This window comes from Parus major, chromosome 3 (assembly GCF_001522545.3).
Source record: "Parus major isolate Abel chromosome 3, Parus_major1.1, whole genome shotgun sequence".
Taxonomy (NCBI): Eukaryota; Metazoa; Chordata; class Aves; order Passeriformes; family Paridae; genus Parus; species Parus major.
In genome coordinates, this window is record NC_031770.1 from 56,014,898 (window position 1) to 56,030,638 (window position 15,741).

Sequence of the window (15,741 nt, forward strand, 5' to 3'; positions counted from 1 at the left end):
GCTGCATTCATTTTTATGCTCTCAGCTGGCAATGAGTGGAAGCAGTTTGAGTTAACAGAACCTGGGACATATTATTTAGCACACTAAAATCCTGTCTACAGGCAGTTGATGCCCAAGAACCAATTACTCCATGATAACTGCCCCCAAAATGTCTTAATACGAGCCCTATAGCATGCCAAACACAGACAAAGAAAAATAAAGAAAAAAGCAAGAATGAAAAACAAATAAAAAAAAACAAACAAAAAAAGAAAAAGAAAAAAGGATGGTCTCCATACAGAAATAAATGGAATTTATGAAGAAACAGTCTTCATCCTATTTTTGAGTGTTGTGATCTGTTAATCAAACTGCAATATTTCAGCATACAAAGTTTATATTGGATGAGACACTTAGCCATATTTGTTTGCATTTAGGAAGAACAAAAAAGACTTTGCAGTTAGCAACTTTTTAAAGAGTCATAAATACAACTGTCCTCAGAGATAAAAAGGTACATTTCAGTTGCATTTTGCTGTTCAGAACAAGAAGATTGTTCTTTAGCATATCAGGAATAAACTAGACATGCATTTGCAGCAAATATTTACAAATTCCTAGATGTTGTGAAACACTGAAATCTGAATGTGCAATAAAAGGCACAAATGTTGCTGGCTGCATCATGGATGAAGTTTGGAGATTCTGCAGTTTCTTGAATACACACACACACACAAGAAGTTCTCATCATACATTGCAAGTATTTCCACCAGAAACATAATTATAAGCAAATATCTTAAATGTTTTCTCTGAAACACTGAAAATATTTATTCTGAAGACCTATACTGCATCATTCTAAAATAATTTTTAAGTATCTTTAGTTATTGTGAACAAACATAATAATCCAAATGGCAGGTTCTGCTTGATCTGGCCTTGAAAAGGGAGAGAATGAAAGCAAATGAGGATCCTTTTTCACTCCCAATTTCCACACTTCAGTGATACTTGATTTTCACTGCATTGAACATTTCCCCATCAGACAGAGTTCCCTGTTTTTCTTAAAATCATTGTCATCTGCTACAGCCATTTCAGCAATGGAGAGCAGCTGAGAGCATATAAACACACATTAAATGTATATTTTATATGTACTATATTTCAAAGTCAAGCTTTGAACTCTCTCAGAAGAGAATGTTCCCACTGTTGTAGCGACCTTGCCCAGGCACTCCTCAGCAGATGTGGCTTTGCACTAACCCCACAAGATGCAGTGACTTTCAGAGATGTTACAAATAACAGCATATTGCATCATCAGCTTGGGTAGCTACCAAGCCCAGTCCTTTGTTTCTGAAACACCATTCTGCATTGGTACATTTTATGTAAACTTATGAGAGGATCCAATTTTCTACTTTTTGCCAGCTTTTCATCTTTCTGGTCAAAACAACTGCATTTCTTCCACATGTAGATGCACTTCCTTCTGCGACAACTGCTTGAGATACCCTCTTTGGAGAGAATGTGAGACAAAGCAGTGTGAAGACAAGTAAGCACTAGTGCATGCCATCTGACACAACTAAAATCCACCCAAATGGGGCTTTGAAACTTGCTGTCTTTGTACCTCCAGACATCTTCACTTCTTCTTCTTCTTCTTCTGTGAGTGGTTTATTGCTAGGGAAGTCTGGATTGGTCTGCAGAATGATGATCAACTGATGCTGTTGACATCATGAGTATGAAAATACACAGCAGCAACTTTCTTCAAACTCAGTCAAATACCAAACCTATTTTTGTTTCTCCAAAGCCACAACAAAACCAAAACCAAAATAAAACTCTGCCAAAGGAGACCAAACTCAACCAGTTATTATTTCCTTCTCTTAACTGCTCCAGCATCCTCCAAGAATATCTTTAATGCTGGACCTCTATCACATAGCTTTGAGGAAAGCTTCATATCTTGCCTGCCTTGTTTTGTGACATCGAGTCTCTCAGTCTACAACAGCTCCATCTCAGACAGTGCCAGAAATCCAGCTGCTCCCAGAGGAAGGCAGTAAAGCAGCTCGAGAAACACTAACCAAGGTGAGAAATCGGTAGATCAAGGTGGTTAACAAGTTTTCTCCTGGATCAGCCAAACTGCATTTTAAACCTGTGTGGTTTTATTTAAAAGGAAGCAACCAATAGAGTAACTCAGAATATAAAGAACACACTGAAATTTAAATATTAATGAAAACCTTCACATGGTTGTTCACAAGCAGAAGTTTCCATTTAGTAAACTGGGTGAAAGAAAAGTTGTGTCACTGAATGCAAGAAAAACCTGAAGCTCTTCAGAAGAGAAGTGCATAATTCCTGCTGAGCATTGCATTTGCTGTAATCGTGGGAAAAGCAAGCAGGATAAGCCTGCCTGGAGACATGTCTACATTTCAGAGAAAAAACATGGCTTTTTAAACTTTGTAATCTGTTCTCCAATAAAAAAAGTATTTATTGTTAATATCAACAGATTAGCATGTAGCTTCTGTTAATGTTTGTTTATAAACAGCCACAACACAGGCAGCCTTAAATATCCAGTTAAACATTTAAAATTCTGATAAAACAGTAAGAAAAACTCCACTCACCAACATTTCACAGAATCATAGAACAAATTACCTTTTATAAAATATACTTTACTTCAGTAATAACAGTTTGGAAGAAAAGCTGTGTTGCTTCAGAAAAGTTTAAAACCTGCTCACTTTCAGAAGAGAGCAACATACAGATGAAAACATTCAAGATTCTTACTTGTGCAGAGTATAAAAAAGATGTAAGTTGCATGTTTATATTAATAAGAGTGGAAACAGCAGACATTAATGACATTACATAGCATTCTTACCCAGCAACTAGAACATATTTTCCATCTGGTTGATCCTTTAACCTTTCCAGCAGGGACAAACGTACTTTGGCTTTGGTTTGGCCATAGATCTCAATTTCATCTGTAAGCAATCCTATCTCCTTGGCAAGTACATCAACAGCTTTTGGACTCTGTGCTCGGGAAATCTCAATATCACTGGAAAAGAAAACAAATAGGGGCCAGGAGATTTCTCTCAGCTTAGGTGGTCGACGACAGAGCACTAAACAACAGCAAATAATCCAACAATGGAGTTACTGTAATGAGTTTTTCATTTCTCTCTCACATTTTATTAACCAAACCTAAATATTAGCTAACACCTAATATAACATTGAAAATCACGTACAGTGTTTGTTAATTGTTACAATTTCACAGAGAGCTCTTGTTTAATCAGATTCCAAATATTACATAATGCTTTCATATCGAGCTAGAAACGTGTCTGCTGGATGCTCAAGCATGTCCCACTGGAATGGCTGTTTCTGGGTTTGTTTTTCCCTTTTGTTCTCCTCCCTCACAGCATATTTCAGCACATACAATTTACTAAAAAGTGCATGCATTCCTTGGCCAACAGTCACACAAACACATGTGTTGAAACCAAAGCTTGTGCACGCGGCGTCTTTCATCCGAGGGCAGCACCAACATCACTACTCCCCCACGAGGGCACTAAAGGAAACAAGGCATTTGAAGACCAACTCATGCACTTCTAAAACATAGCTAAACTAAGAATGGCCACAGAGGAGGAGTCTAAAGCATGGGGCTCAGCCAGGACATCCAGTGACCTTACAAACTATCTCCAGCAAGGGCGAGCAGCAGCGCACAGATTGCCAAAGGGGATTTGGCTGCAGGGGACACTACTGTATCTGCAATTCCTGACCTGGACAACCTGAGGTCTTTGGATTTAATACTCCATCATGGATTTTTCCTTTGTGAGCTTGACCTAGTTGCCCACTGGGTCCACATAAGTGTGTAGCAGCTGTAAGCTCCTGCAGCATGGGAGCCTAGGGGCTGGCAAACAGGATATGAAGAATTGTCTCCTTGGGCTTTGAATTGCTCACATTACCACAAAAACAACTTAAAAAATTACTTTCAGCCTAACCAGGGTAAATTTCTTCCTGTAGTTTCAGTTTATCACAGTATTTTAAAGATAGAATCTGGCAATGGCATGAAAGGTCATGTCCTGATCTTTCAAACATTCTGTAAGACCTTAAATAGCCAGTGAACATAAAACTACTACCAGATCTCAGCCCTGTGTGTGGACTTTGGCCATTCTGCATTCACCAGCAAATGATCAGTCTGTGCCAACTTAATCTCTTGCAATTCTTTGAGAAAATCCTGAACTGGCTCCATTATTCATTTATAGTTCTCAAGTGTCCCCCTTTTGCAGCCTGCAGCTGCTAAGTGAAACCCAGAAACCATCCAGCCAAACAATGACATAATCCAGTACTACAGGACACGGAGTTACTCAACCACAGAACTAACCTGGAACCTGCTTTCTTTCAAAGACATACTAAGTGTATCCTCTTTCATAGAAGGATACACCTTTGGCTTCTTATGGGTGACTTCAAACAGCCATAAAAATTTAACAAGAACACAAGATGGAGTGGCTTACAAACACCACATGGCAAAGACCATCTGAAGTTTTCACTCAGAACTTACTATATGTAAACAACTCCAGTCCCAGAAAATTCTTCCTGAGTTGATGGCAGTGTAATCCCTTAAAGATCTAAGAAAGGGAAGTTTTCAGGGTGACTATTCTCCTACTAAAATAATCAATGCATTTAGCAAGAGAAGAAAGATGTAGACTAATATGACAAAAGTAATTTGCATTTTTTTCCTCCTACTTAATCTACTTTCCTAAAACACAGGAAATTAAGGATTTGATTACACCTGGACCTTAGAAGTCTGTATTTGTAGATGACTCCTTTAATCTGACAATATATTCTCTGTATTGGAAATACCAGAATTATTCAATCTGTTAAGTTATTCAGTATCGCAGGAGATGTGCAAAAGTGGTTCTTCTGCATGAATGAAAACTGTTAAGCAAGAAGTCCATCACTGACAATGCAAAGTGATAATTTACAAAATGCAGAAAAATTTAAGAGATGGAGGAAGGTTCTACATCTACTCACCTGATATTTATTTTTTTTGCTGCTTACTGTTAGAAATTTTTCCATCCCACTTCCAATATATTTGGAAATACTTCAGCCCAGATCTCATAGAAATCAAAAAGCAGATGTTCTTAGTTTTAATGCTTAAGCAGCTTTGCCTCACTTTCAATGAAACTCCATCTGTTTCTACACAACATGGTGTATTGCTGCAAGCTTACATTTTATTACAGGATATTTCCTATCTAAAGGGTTTCTTTATATTTAAAAGAAAAAGAGACAAAGCTATAGAGTTAGCAGATAAATGCAAGTATAATATACTAATTATATATACTAAATATATAATATATATTATACTATAATGGTGTGTATATATATATATACACACACACGGTTATTTATTAATTATGTAATTATTTATGTACTAAACACACAATGTCATACAGAGGGTTGGGAATACTTTTTTTGAAAGTTTTTTTTACCATCACACTCATGACATCGCATATTTTAATTGTATTATTTAAGGATAGGGTTTATTTTGCTTCAATTCTAGAAATGTTACATGCTAGCCCAGAAAAAGCTCAAGCATTTCTGTCCCCTTGTGCCCCTGGTTACAAAAGAGATGCCTTTACAAAAGATGCCTTTTGGCATCTCTGGTGTAAATCACATTTGTGTTCATTCCCATTAAACTGTTTTAAGAGACAGTGAAAAGCAATGCTTTAAAAATACAACATTTTGTCACAACTTTCCAAAAAGACACCAGTAGGATTCAGAATTACAGAATCACAGAGTGGCTGAGGTTGGAAAGGACCTCTGGAAGTCATCTGGTCCAACCCCCCTACTCATGCTGAGCCATCTAGAGCTAGTTAGTTGCCTATGTTCAGGAGGCTTCTGAATATCTCCTAGGATGGACACTCCACAACCACCCTGCACAATCTGTGTCAATGTTTGGTCACCCTCACGGTGAAGAAGTATTTCCTGATGTTCAGATGGAGTTTCCTGGGGCTTCCTTCAGTTTGTGCTCACTGCCTATGGTTCTGTCACTGGCTTCCAGTGAAAAGAGCCTGCTTTGTTTCTCTCTGTGTCATTGTATTTAGACACAATGATAAGATGCTCCTCTCCTCCAGACTGTGCAGTTCCATCTCTCTCTGACTTTCTTCTGGTGTGAGGTTCCTTTGGCATCTGCAGAAGCAGGCGTTCCCACATGCACAAAGGAATGCTGACACTTTCCTCACTTTCAAGCCATTGGTTCCCTGCTCTGTCACCCAACTCACAGCAAAGCACTTTAGCACAGTAAAGAGCTCAGGCTGCTTTAAATGTCAGAGATGTCAGCGATCGTGCCAAGGCAGACCTGAAATCCCTGAGGCCCAGACAGGGGCCTTGGGAAGTGAATGACAGGAACTGATTGAAAAGATTCTGGCTATGAGAATAAATATGCTTCCTGCTTTTCACACCCACACAGGAATTTAAAAGTCTAATACAGAAGAAAGTACTTCTACTGAGGGAAGAAAATAAATACAAACTCAAATGCCATTGCAATTACTGAGCCTTAACTAAACACCTTCCTACATCAGGGTTTAGCCATTAGGAACTTCTTGTCTTGCATGTCTGCTGGTGTTGCACAAGGCTTCTCCTACTTCTGTCAATGAAACCTTCCATCTGTAGGTCCCCATAAAATAAAGCTTGGCTCCAATGCATATCATCAAAGTAAAAATTGACAGCAAACAGAAGCACATGGCCACGATGAAGCATACAAGAGAACAGCACAACATATAGCCCACATAAGATTAAAAACTGCACAGAATATATTTAGATTGTTACACTTGCTTACTCTTTTTAAAAATATTTTTCATTATTTTTTCTTTAAAAAGCATTTACCTGGGCACTGGGGAGAGGGGCTTCAGTTTCAAGCAGTGGAGGTCCCACTTTCTGTACTGCTGGGACTGGATCCATCGCTCCACGTTTTTTACCATGTTCTGATTTTAAAAAAGCAAACAGCAGAAAACAGCTGCATCATAAATGCTGAATATTAACTTCAAACGATCTCTAGAGTACGTTGAAATAACTTCTATGGCAAAGGCTAACAAAAAACCCTGAAACTTAAAATTTTTTCCATTTCATGGTTTTAGGACAAAGTAAGAGCCACTTTTCTATTGTTTGACCACATTTCAAAAAGAAACAACTCCATTAACACATGCAGAGAAGAGTCTCTAATCAGGCAATTGAACATTTTATTCTCTTAAGTTGGAGAATTTCTTTCTCTCACGCCTTAAAAATAATGGAAGATACTGATTGTTCATTGATTGACTCATGTTTTTTCCAAAATTAAATAACAAACTTTTGGACTCTCTATCCATCATAATGCAAAAATGCAGACAGATACAATTAATTTTCACAGTCTTACCAGAGTGAGTGGCAGTAGCCTATTGACACAAGTGCTTCTGCCAAGCTTTACTGTATTAACCAGAATTGAGATGTCTGATTTTTAATTTATCTTTCTCTAATTAAATGTAATTGTATTCAGATAAATGTAATAAATCAGATAGGTATCACTCTATCTGATTAAGAGTTGCTATTAAAATGGAAGTCAGATAAGATGTTAGAAAGATCAAAACAAAAGTTAAAATATAAACTGTAGAAGCAATTTCTGCAATTTACAGAAAGAACAACAAATCCACAACAATGAAAGGTACACCAACCTGCATTCTCATTGCTACTACAAGAGAACCAACAGTCTTTTCAGCAGCAGGGTTGTTCTGCTGACCACAGTTGTGCTTCTCTGAAAAATATAAGTATTGCACTAATAAATTACAAATCCTTTTTGAGTGGGAGCACGTGTATTTGAAAGTTACATCCAAATCAAAAAATTCTGAATGCTGACTTCAAACTTAACAATATTACAGACAAAATTATAGGTGGCTTCAAATGAAATCTCCCAGAAGGATGAATATACTATGAAAATAATAGAGTAACTGTATCCTCTGACACCTATTACACAAACTCACACAAAAAAAATTCACACAGCTGTTTCTGAAAAGCTACATACATTTTTAAACAGAACACATAAATGAGCATGGTAAAGACTGTCTTCTCTTTGACATACACATTACAGTGAGCGAGAACAATGAAATGATCACAAATACTATACAGGATTATTGTAACTTGGAAACACTATATGCAAATCCTTTTGAATAGCAACAATTATCTTCATCAGCATGATATTAAAAGTAGGCATTCTACACAATTCAGTGACTTCAATTTCAGAGACAGTTAGAATTCTTTCTAGTAGCAATATATCAAATTATAAATCATACATTAGCTACCCCAGTTAAACACAGTATTTTGTAATTTTGCTGTAATCCTTCTTCTGGCTTTTTCTGTTGTTGCTCATTGACTTTTATTTAGGCACAATTTCTCCAAAATTCACATCCTAGCCTCTGTGGGCATATCAAGGCCATAGCCATATTCTGAAGGGTGTAGACATAACTGTAATAGAAAAATAACAACTGTATGCTGACACCTTTAACCTTTCTGCCACGGGGGAACTGAAGTGCAAACCCTGAACTGGTCAGGCTCTTGCTCTGTTCACCCCTTCTCTACTGGTCATAAAAGGTTTACATTTCCTTGCACAATCACCCCTCCCAACAAGGGTCCCAGAGCAGTAGGGCACAAAACACTCAGACTGGAGACAGGGTGGCAGCTACAGCCCACACTCATCACTGAGGGAGCAAGAGACCGTCTCTGCAGACACCCTCAGCCACATTCCATGTGTTTCCCGACCCTTTCTCCAACTTTCCTGCCAGCCGGCATCTACACATCACTGACAAAGTTAACCCAGCTGAAGGATACAATCCTCATATTAAATTCTAATTAAGAAAGTGTCTGAAAAATCTTTCTATTTGCATTAACACTTACAATTAAAACAAACAAACAAACAAGCAAACAAACAATTTCTTCTGGAGATGCTCAGCTTTAGATTTAGACAGAAGAGTTTTACTGGAATAGTCTATTACAGTCATAAGCTGACTCTTGTTGCTTTGGGACCAGGCTGGGAGAGCTGCCAAACAGACAAATGAAGTAGGAAGAATGAAGTTTAAAACCCCCTTTCAGACAGCTGTGCTTTACAGAAACAGTTTGACTTTTTATGTTATTTGGCTTAATATGACTATTTTTATCAGGGCAGAGCTAGCATGTGTGTAAATACATTTTAGAATTAGACAATTCCCTTCAATAAACTATTTTTCTCAGACTGCCTATGCTACACAGTCACCCCACAAATGACTAACCAGGCTTTTACAGGGGTGAAGGTGAAACTAGAGGTGAAAGTCATGCACGCACAGAGTTAGCAAGACAATCACAGGATTGCAACAGCTCTCTTAGGATAAATTTTCCAGATGGAAGCTGGAATAGCACTCTCTGCTTTGGACTATGGTCAGATCAGCTGAGCTTCAGACACTGTGCTCCCTCCTCAGACTCGTACCCAATTGTGCAGGTAGATGAGTGAGAGCTGCTGTGAGGTGCAACCTGTCTGCTCAGGCAGCTTAGAACAGAGAAGAGGTGGGGAAATGGTTGAATTTCCCACTAACATACTTAAACCATGTGGGCTTCAGCTTTCAAGTGATGCCAAAGGAATTGGACATCAAATCCCAAATAATTCTGGCATACTTAAGTTTTGTTCAGAAAGTTATTTTCATTTCCATACATTTCCATATAAAGGATATATTCCTGCAAGACACTACCAGCACTCACCTGATTCCAAGACTGTCAGTGCAACAGAAGCAGATGTTGCACTGCCAGAAAATTGCAGAATGATTTAAAACTGTGATAATTTAAAAACTTTTGATAAAAAAAATAAACTTTAAAAAGAATTGCCACTTTGGAGTGAGCACTTTTATCTCTACTCTCCTGATTTACATTACATTTCCCCAATTCAGTTACGTCTTTGCAAATTCCGACTGCTTTTAAAACATGTGGTGTGTTAGATGACCTGTACACCCACACAAGTTGGAAATCTAGCCACCATCTAGCAAGAACAAAAGTTACTTCATGACCATTGCTTTCAGGCTTCATTTAGCTCCTGCGACCCCACAGATGTCAAGTTGGACATTTCTAAAGCAAGAAAAAACTCCAGAACAATTTCCAAGCACCTCAGCCGGATTCCATGGAAGTCAAGAGTCAGTTATAAGATTCAGTTGTTTCTCCAAGGTCACAACTACTCCACTGTTGGTTTTCCACAAACATCTTGCAATTAAACTAAGTGCATTCTTCTTGTCAGACACCTGTGTTTTGTGTACCTCTCTAGAAAGCCTTGAGACCAACATTTTTACAGCTGGTATAATGCCTTTCTGCTGTAATTTCAGAGTTTCTCCAAGGTTCTGGCAACCTCAAAAGCATAACCATAAAGACAGACAGACATTTGGTAGATAAGTTCAATTTAAATTATCTTGATAAAAATCTCATGCTGCCTTTCCAAAAAAAATGGAAACAAAGCACATTGCTACAACTTGAAAAATGCAAACAAATGTATATGCTTATGCCAAATCTTACATTTCCTGCATTAGGAATGAATGATTCTGTGGTATGTAATGCAGTTCTTCTAACACTCTTTTGGAGAACTTCTTTAGAGCAACTAAGGCATGAACATATTTGTCTTAAGATGTAGCATGCAATTATACTGTTTAACTTTTAGATCTGTGAAGGCTCAGACTCCTCAATGGAGAGAATTAGGTGTCTGAAAGTGGGACTTGCAGCAGGCAGCACACAGTTCTGGGAGAGTCCAGTCACTCCTGCTGCCCACTGAGGCTGCACAGAATGGCTTATCCCACCCTGGCAGAACCACCCCAAGTCTGCCACGTAAGAGGTTTCTACTTGCAAGATTAAAATGAAGAATGGAGATTCTTTTTGGTTTATTGATTTATAGGTATGACTGCTGTACCACCACTCCCTCTCTTCTCTATTTCTTTCCTTTTTACCCCCATTCCTCCTTCATGCAAGGCTGTGTCATACTAGCAGGCTGGGTACCTGCTGAAGAGACCTGTGTGCCAAGCCCTGCTTTACATTTACTTAACATTTATATCCAAAAATCCCTAGGGGAAGCAAATGGGCATTAGAGATGCAAGGAATTTCCTAGTCACTAGTCCAGGAGAAAGAAAACATGTATTATTTTCGGGCAACTTGTGCAGCATCAGGAAGGGACAAGACTCGGCACCCACCCCTGAGATCCTCAGTAGGATCACAGACCTGCTTTGGGATGTGGTCAATCAATATCCAAATGCCTTCAGACCATCAAGTGAATAATAACCCAGTTCTCCACACCTGCAGTGTCTGTTCAAGTCAGGAGGATATCATGAAAGACGAGGAAAGAAAGCTATTGCTAAAGCCAAGCTTTGTATGGGAACAGCATCTGCTTTATTATGATCCTGATTTTGCATCAGCTCTGCATAGAGTGTCTGCTTAATTTGCCCTTAGGGAATATCCCTAGTTTAAAACCCATGCAATTAGGTTTTCTCAGCTTTATGCCCATTTCCACTATTTTGTACCAAGAGATGTCAATCTAGTACACTTGTGATAAGATTAAGAAAAACCCCAGATTAACCTGTCATGCTATCTATGTACTTCTTCATTTTCGTATTCATTTGCAGCATAATGTCATTGGGATGCTGAGCAGTCAAGTTCATATACACACCAAAAACCTAGAAAATATCCAAAGACCTTCACAGAATTTTAAGAAACTTAAGTGATGTAAAATTACATGTTATAATTATTACTACATGTTATTCTAGCAGCACAGTAACTTCTGGGAAAATTTCTTAATTTTATTCCTAAGAAAATTCTATAATATGTTTTCAACTGAGAAATTATGGAGCACATACACCCTCCACAACAAGTTAGGGGAAAAGGAAGGAGATTAATCCAAACCCTTTTTTTTAGGAATAGTTACTGCAGTAGACATTCTGCCTCTTTTTAACTACACACAATTTCTGTACTCCCCCTGCACCACTCTCTGCAGACAGTTTCACAGCACTTTGCAGTTGATATTTATTCCCTTCTCCTTTTCCTATATTCTGGGTGAGTCCACAGAAGTCACAGGATAAGGAACTGTACAAACCAGCACTATGTAATAGCTCATCTGATGGCCCAAAAGTCTTCCCTCTGAACTCTCTGAATCCATTGGGTCACCACTTATCTAACTACCCTGGTATGAGGAATCAGTTCCAACCTTTCTTCTCTCACCTAACATCTTTTCCCTATTTACAAATCAGAGAAAGGTGTACACATGCCCTGTACACACACCTTTAAAGGCCCTCCAGCAGAGATGCAGCTTTCAGCCACACTAGGCTGTCACCAAGAGGCCACACACGTCTCGAAGGCTCACTGTCCACCACTTGCAAGAACTGCTCCCTTTTATCACCTCTTACCTGACAGAAGGCTGTGAGCACAGTCGATAACGGTGGCCCCGGGCTTTATCCAGCTCACAGGAACATCATCGGGTTTCGTACTGCCGAACAGCACCACGTCTGCGTGACGGAGCTAGGGACAGCCCAAAACACCCCCAGAAACAAAACAAGCATTTCATCTTAGAAATACACATTTGGATATGCATCCTAAAAATATTCAGACTTCTACAGCAATAGCCTTTTGAGCAAAGCTTTAACAGACAACAAGAACAAAACAGAAAGATCCACACTGATTGATTCCTACTTGCCACGAAACTTAAGAACAGCATTTAAAATTAAATTAGGTAAACAAATTGTGAGATCAGGTGAGTGAGGTCAAAGTAAGTATCAGTATTTAATAGGGATTATATTCTTCCAAATATAAAGTTCTACCATTGTTCTGAAGTCCAAATTAACTTGGAGTAACTTAAGAAAAAGAGGGGTTGAAGACAGTAAATAGGCATTTATAAAGAGTACAGTCAGATTCCCTGACAGCAGAAAACCATGCCAGCTGACAGGGATGCAGGATGACCCCTCCTGTGAAGATCAGTGCCTTTGAATTCCAATTAAAGCATTTTCTCCCTTCCCAGTTCATGTCTGCTAATCACTGCTCCTCATTTAGCTCAGCCTGGTGGATGTTGGAGCAAAAATGGTTACTACAAAAATTCTTATAATCAAAGACATAAGTGCCTTTCTTTCCCCACTTCCTCTGAAACAGGGCCCTTTACCAGCTTTTAGAATCACCATGAGATAAGGGACAGCATCAGAGGCAGACATATTAAAATATGTCTAAAAAAGCAAAACACAGACACAGCATTGCCTTAAGCCTGACTGTAAAAATTACTTCAGAAATCCAGTAGTTTTGGTAATATTTTGGATAAATGCAAATAAATTCCAAGTGTCACAAACTCAGTGAGCCACTCTCCAAATTGATTTGTGACTGACAGGCATTCCAGCTTCTTTTTTGGCCAAAAGTGCTTTGACACAACCCTGCCCAACACTCTTGCCAAGGAAGAACAGCTACAAATCTTGTCAGGATAGCAGGTTTTTGGCACAGCTGAGCATCCAGGAGGGGAGAAGAACATAACTGCTGCGGAAAAGGCAGAAAAGTAAAAAACCTCCATCTTCCCCTCAGAGGACACAAGGATGACCTAACCCTCCTTAGAGATCCCCATGTGGAAACAAAGCCAGAAGTGTGGGAGAAGATCCACTTGCTTGACGAATGACTAATGCAATGAGCTGATTCAGGCTTCAGTCACATGTCCAGCAACACTCCTGTGATTCCCTGTGCACAGTCATTCAGCCTTTTTCAAACTGGCCACTCCTGAGTCTGGTGCAAATATCAGCTTACACACCACTCCTGGAAGGCCACACAAGTCACAATGCTTGACCAGTGTCAGGTCAAATTATACTCAGAAATCTGCAAGGAAATCTGGATAAAAAGATGCTGTAATGCCTCATGTACCAAGAATACCACGCTGAAGGCACATTTTGCCCTGCAAAAGAAGGAAATCTCTGCTGTAGCAGTCAACATCAACACAGAGAAAAACAGTGATTTTCCGCAGCTACGTGAGCACAGCTTTTTTTATTTTTTGCGAGTAAAAAAATAATTCATATTTTTGCAGCAGTTATAAATCATATTCTGTAAGCCAAGATGCCTTTCCATGCAAAGCCTCTGGGACAAGGACTAAGCTTTGCACACCGCTTAGCATCGTGAATTGATGAACAAGTTGAGAGCTGTATGCAACAAGTAATAATTCTGATGAATGTTCAGCCAACATACTTATGACAGAATTGATTCAGTGTAACTGTAGTGTCAGAAAACAACTGATGGAACCAAATACTCATCTCTATGACTACCGACCCTAATGTTGAAAAATGTTTTTAACAGCTGAACACAATTACTTTTGTAGCCAACATTAACACTGTTTCGGATAGCTAGCATCGCACATACCCATAAATTTTAGCAGAAAACCAGATGGACCTGTCATCTCACTGCCCTGCCCCACCTCCTCCATGAAAAAAGTTGCATCACATGGCAGCAAAGAGTTGTACCACAGGTTAAAGACACACTGATTTCTCAGAGCTTTCCTGAGTGCAATTTCCTTTCCCTTATTTCACAAAGAAAAAAATATTTTACGTGTAGCTATTGAAAAAGTTCCGTCAGAGTTAATAAAATATATCTATAACAAACATTTTTGAGAATTTTTTTTGCCTGTGAGTATTCTTAAAAAGTATATCCAGAAACTTCAGAGAGCAAGTCCACTTAAAGCAAAATACCCATGTACAGAATTTTGCGTATCCTTGGAAGAGATTTATGTGACCTCCATTAGGAAATTTCAGTTTCACTTACAGGAAGCTGTGCCCATGCCTCCTTTGCTTTTAGATTTTTCTCTCTTGCCCTAATCTACCCTTCTGACTGCCTGTTTAATCACTAAAGCAAGAAGCAAGCCTTTGGATGAGTGTTCAGGGTCAACTCCTACATCAGAAAATGATTACAGAGGTGAGAGATGGAAAAGTCCTATGAAATAATCACATTTAGCTTCCCCCAGCAAATGCACCACAGTCCCTGGACAGAGGACACAGAGGACACATCTGACAGGAACCAGATGCTACAGGCGGCCATAGCCAGAAGGTCAAGGAGATACCCATGAGGGAGAACATGTGGCTGCCTGCCTCATGCTTCCTGGACAGCAAGGCTCCATTCCATCAGGCTGGCTAGAGGAGGGAACGACAAGCGTCAGGCCAAACCCTCCTTAATGTACTAGGCAACAGGCTAGAGACAAAGTAAGCCAAAAGTCCAGTAGTATCCTGCCTTCTCACCGGTAAATATTTTTTCAGTTGGGAAGAGCTGTGCCAATAAATAATCTGCAACCTTACCTCATAATAAAATATGATCCCCTCCACCAAGATTTTAGTTGAAGCAGATTAAGAAGCACCACCCATTCCCAAGACAGAACACCAAATGTTAAAACAACAATACAGACTTTCCAGCCAAGTAATAAATGATAATGACACAAAGTAGCTGTATATTACAGATCACTGAAACTCCATTTTGCTGTGAAGTCTGCATAAAATTTTCATTTTCCCATAGTTAAAATGGACTGCTACAAGAGCCATTTTTAAAGGCATGATCAAACAAAATAAAACTTAAAATTAACAATTGAACTGTAAAAGCCCCCAGAGTCCTGGGTATTAAGCTAGGCTGTATAAAATTGAAGAGACGCAATGAGGAATAGGAATTTGATTAAGAGTTCTTTCACAACTCTTTTTATGAAAAAAACCTCTTTGCACATCAGTTTACAGATCAGGCTCCACAGCAATTCTAATTACTTTCTGAAATCTTGAAAAATTTTGAAGTCAATGACTAGTTTCAGGT

General features: G+C 38.9%; 1 protein-coding gene across 2 annotated transcripts in view; it reads right to left on the reverse strand.

The window, feature by feature from the left end:
- Positions 1-15,741, reverse strand: part of MTHFD1L (methylenetetrahydrofolate dehydrogenase (NADP+ dependent) 1 like) — a 143,666-nt gene that overhangs the window by 116,113 nt on the left and 11,812 nt on the right. For both annotated transcript variants that reach the window (XM_033512763.1, XM_033512764.1), the window contains exons 7-10: positions 12,345-12,456; positions 7,626-7,705; positions 6,805-6,902; positions 2,807-2,980 (exon numbers count right to left, since the gene is read on the reverse strand). In XM_033512763.1, the coding sequence (XP_033368654.1) occupies positions 2,807-2,980; positions 6,805-6,902; positions 7,626-7,705; positions 12,345-12,456 (464 nt within the window). The remainder of the gene's footprint in view (positions 1-2,806; positions 2,981-6,804; positions 6,903-7,625; positions 7,706-12,344; positions 12,457-15,741) is intronic.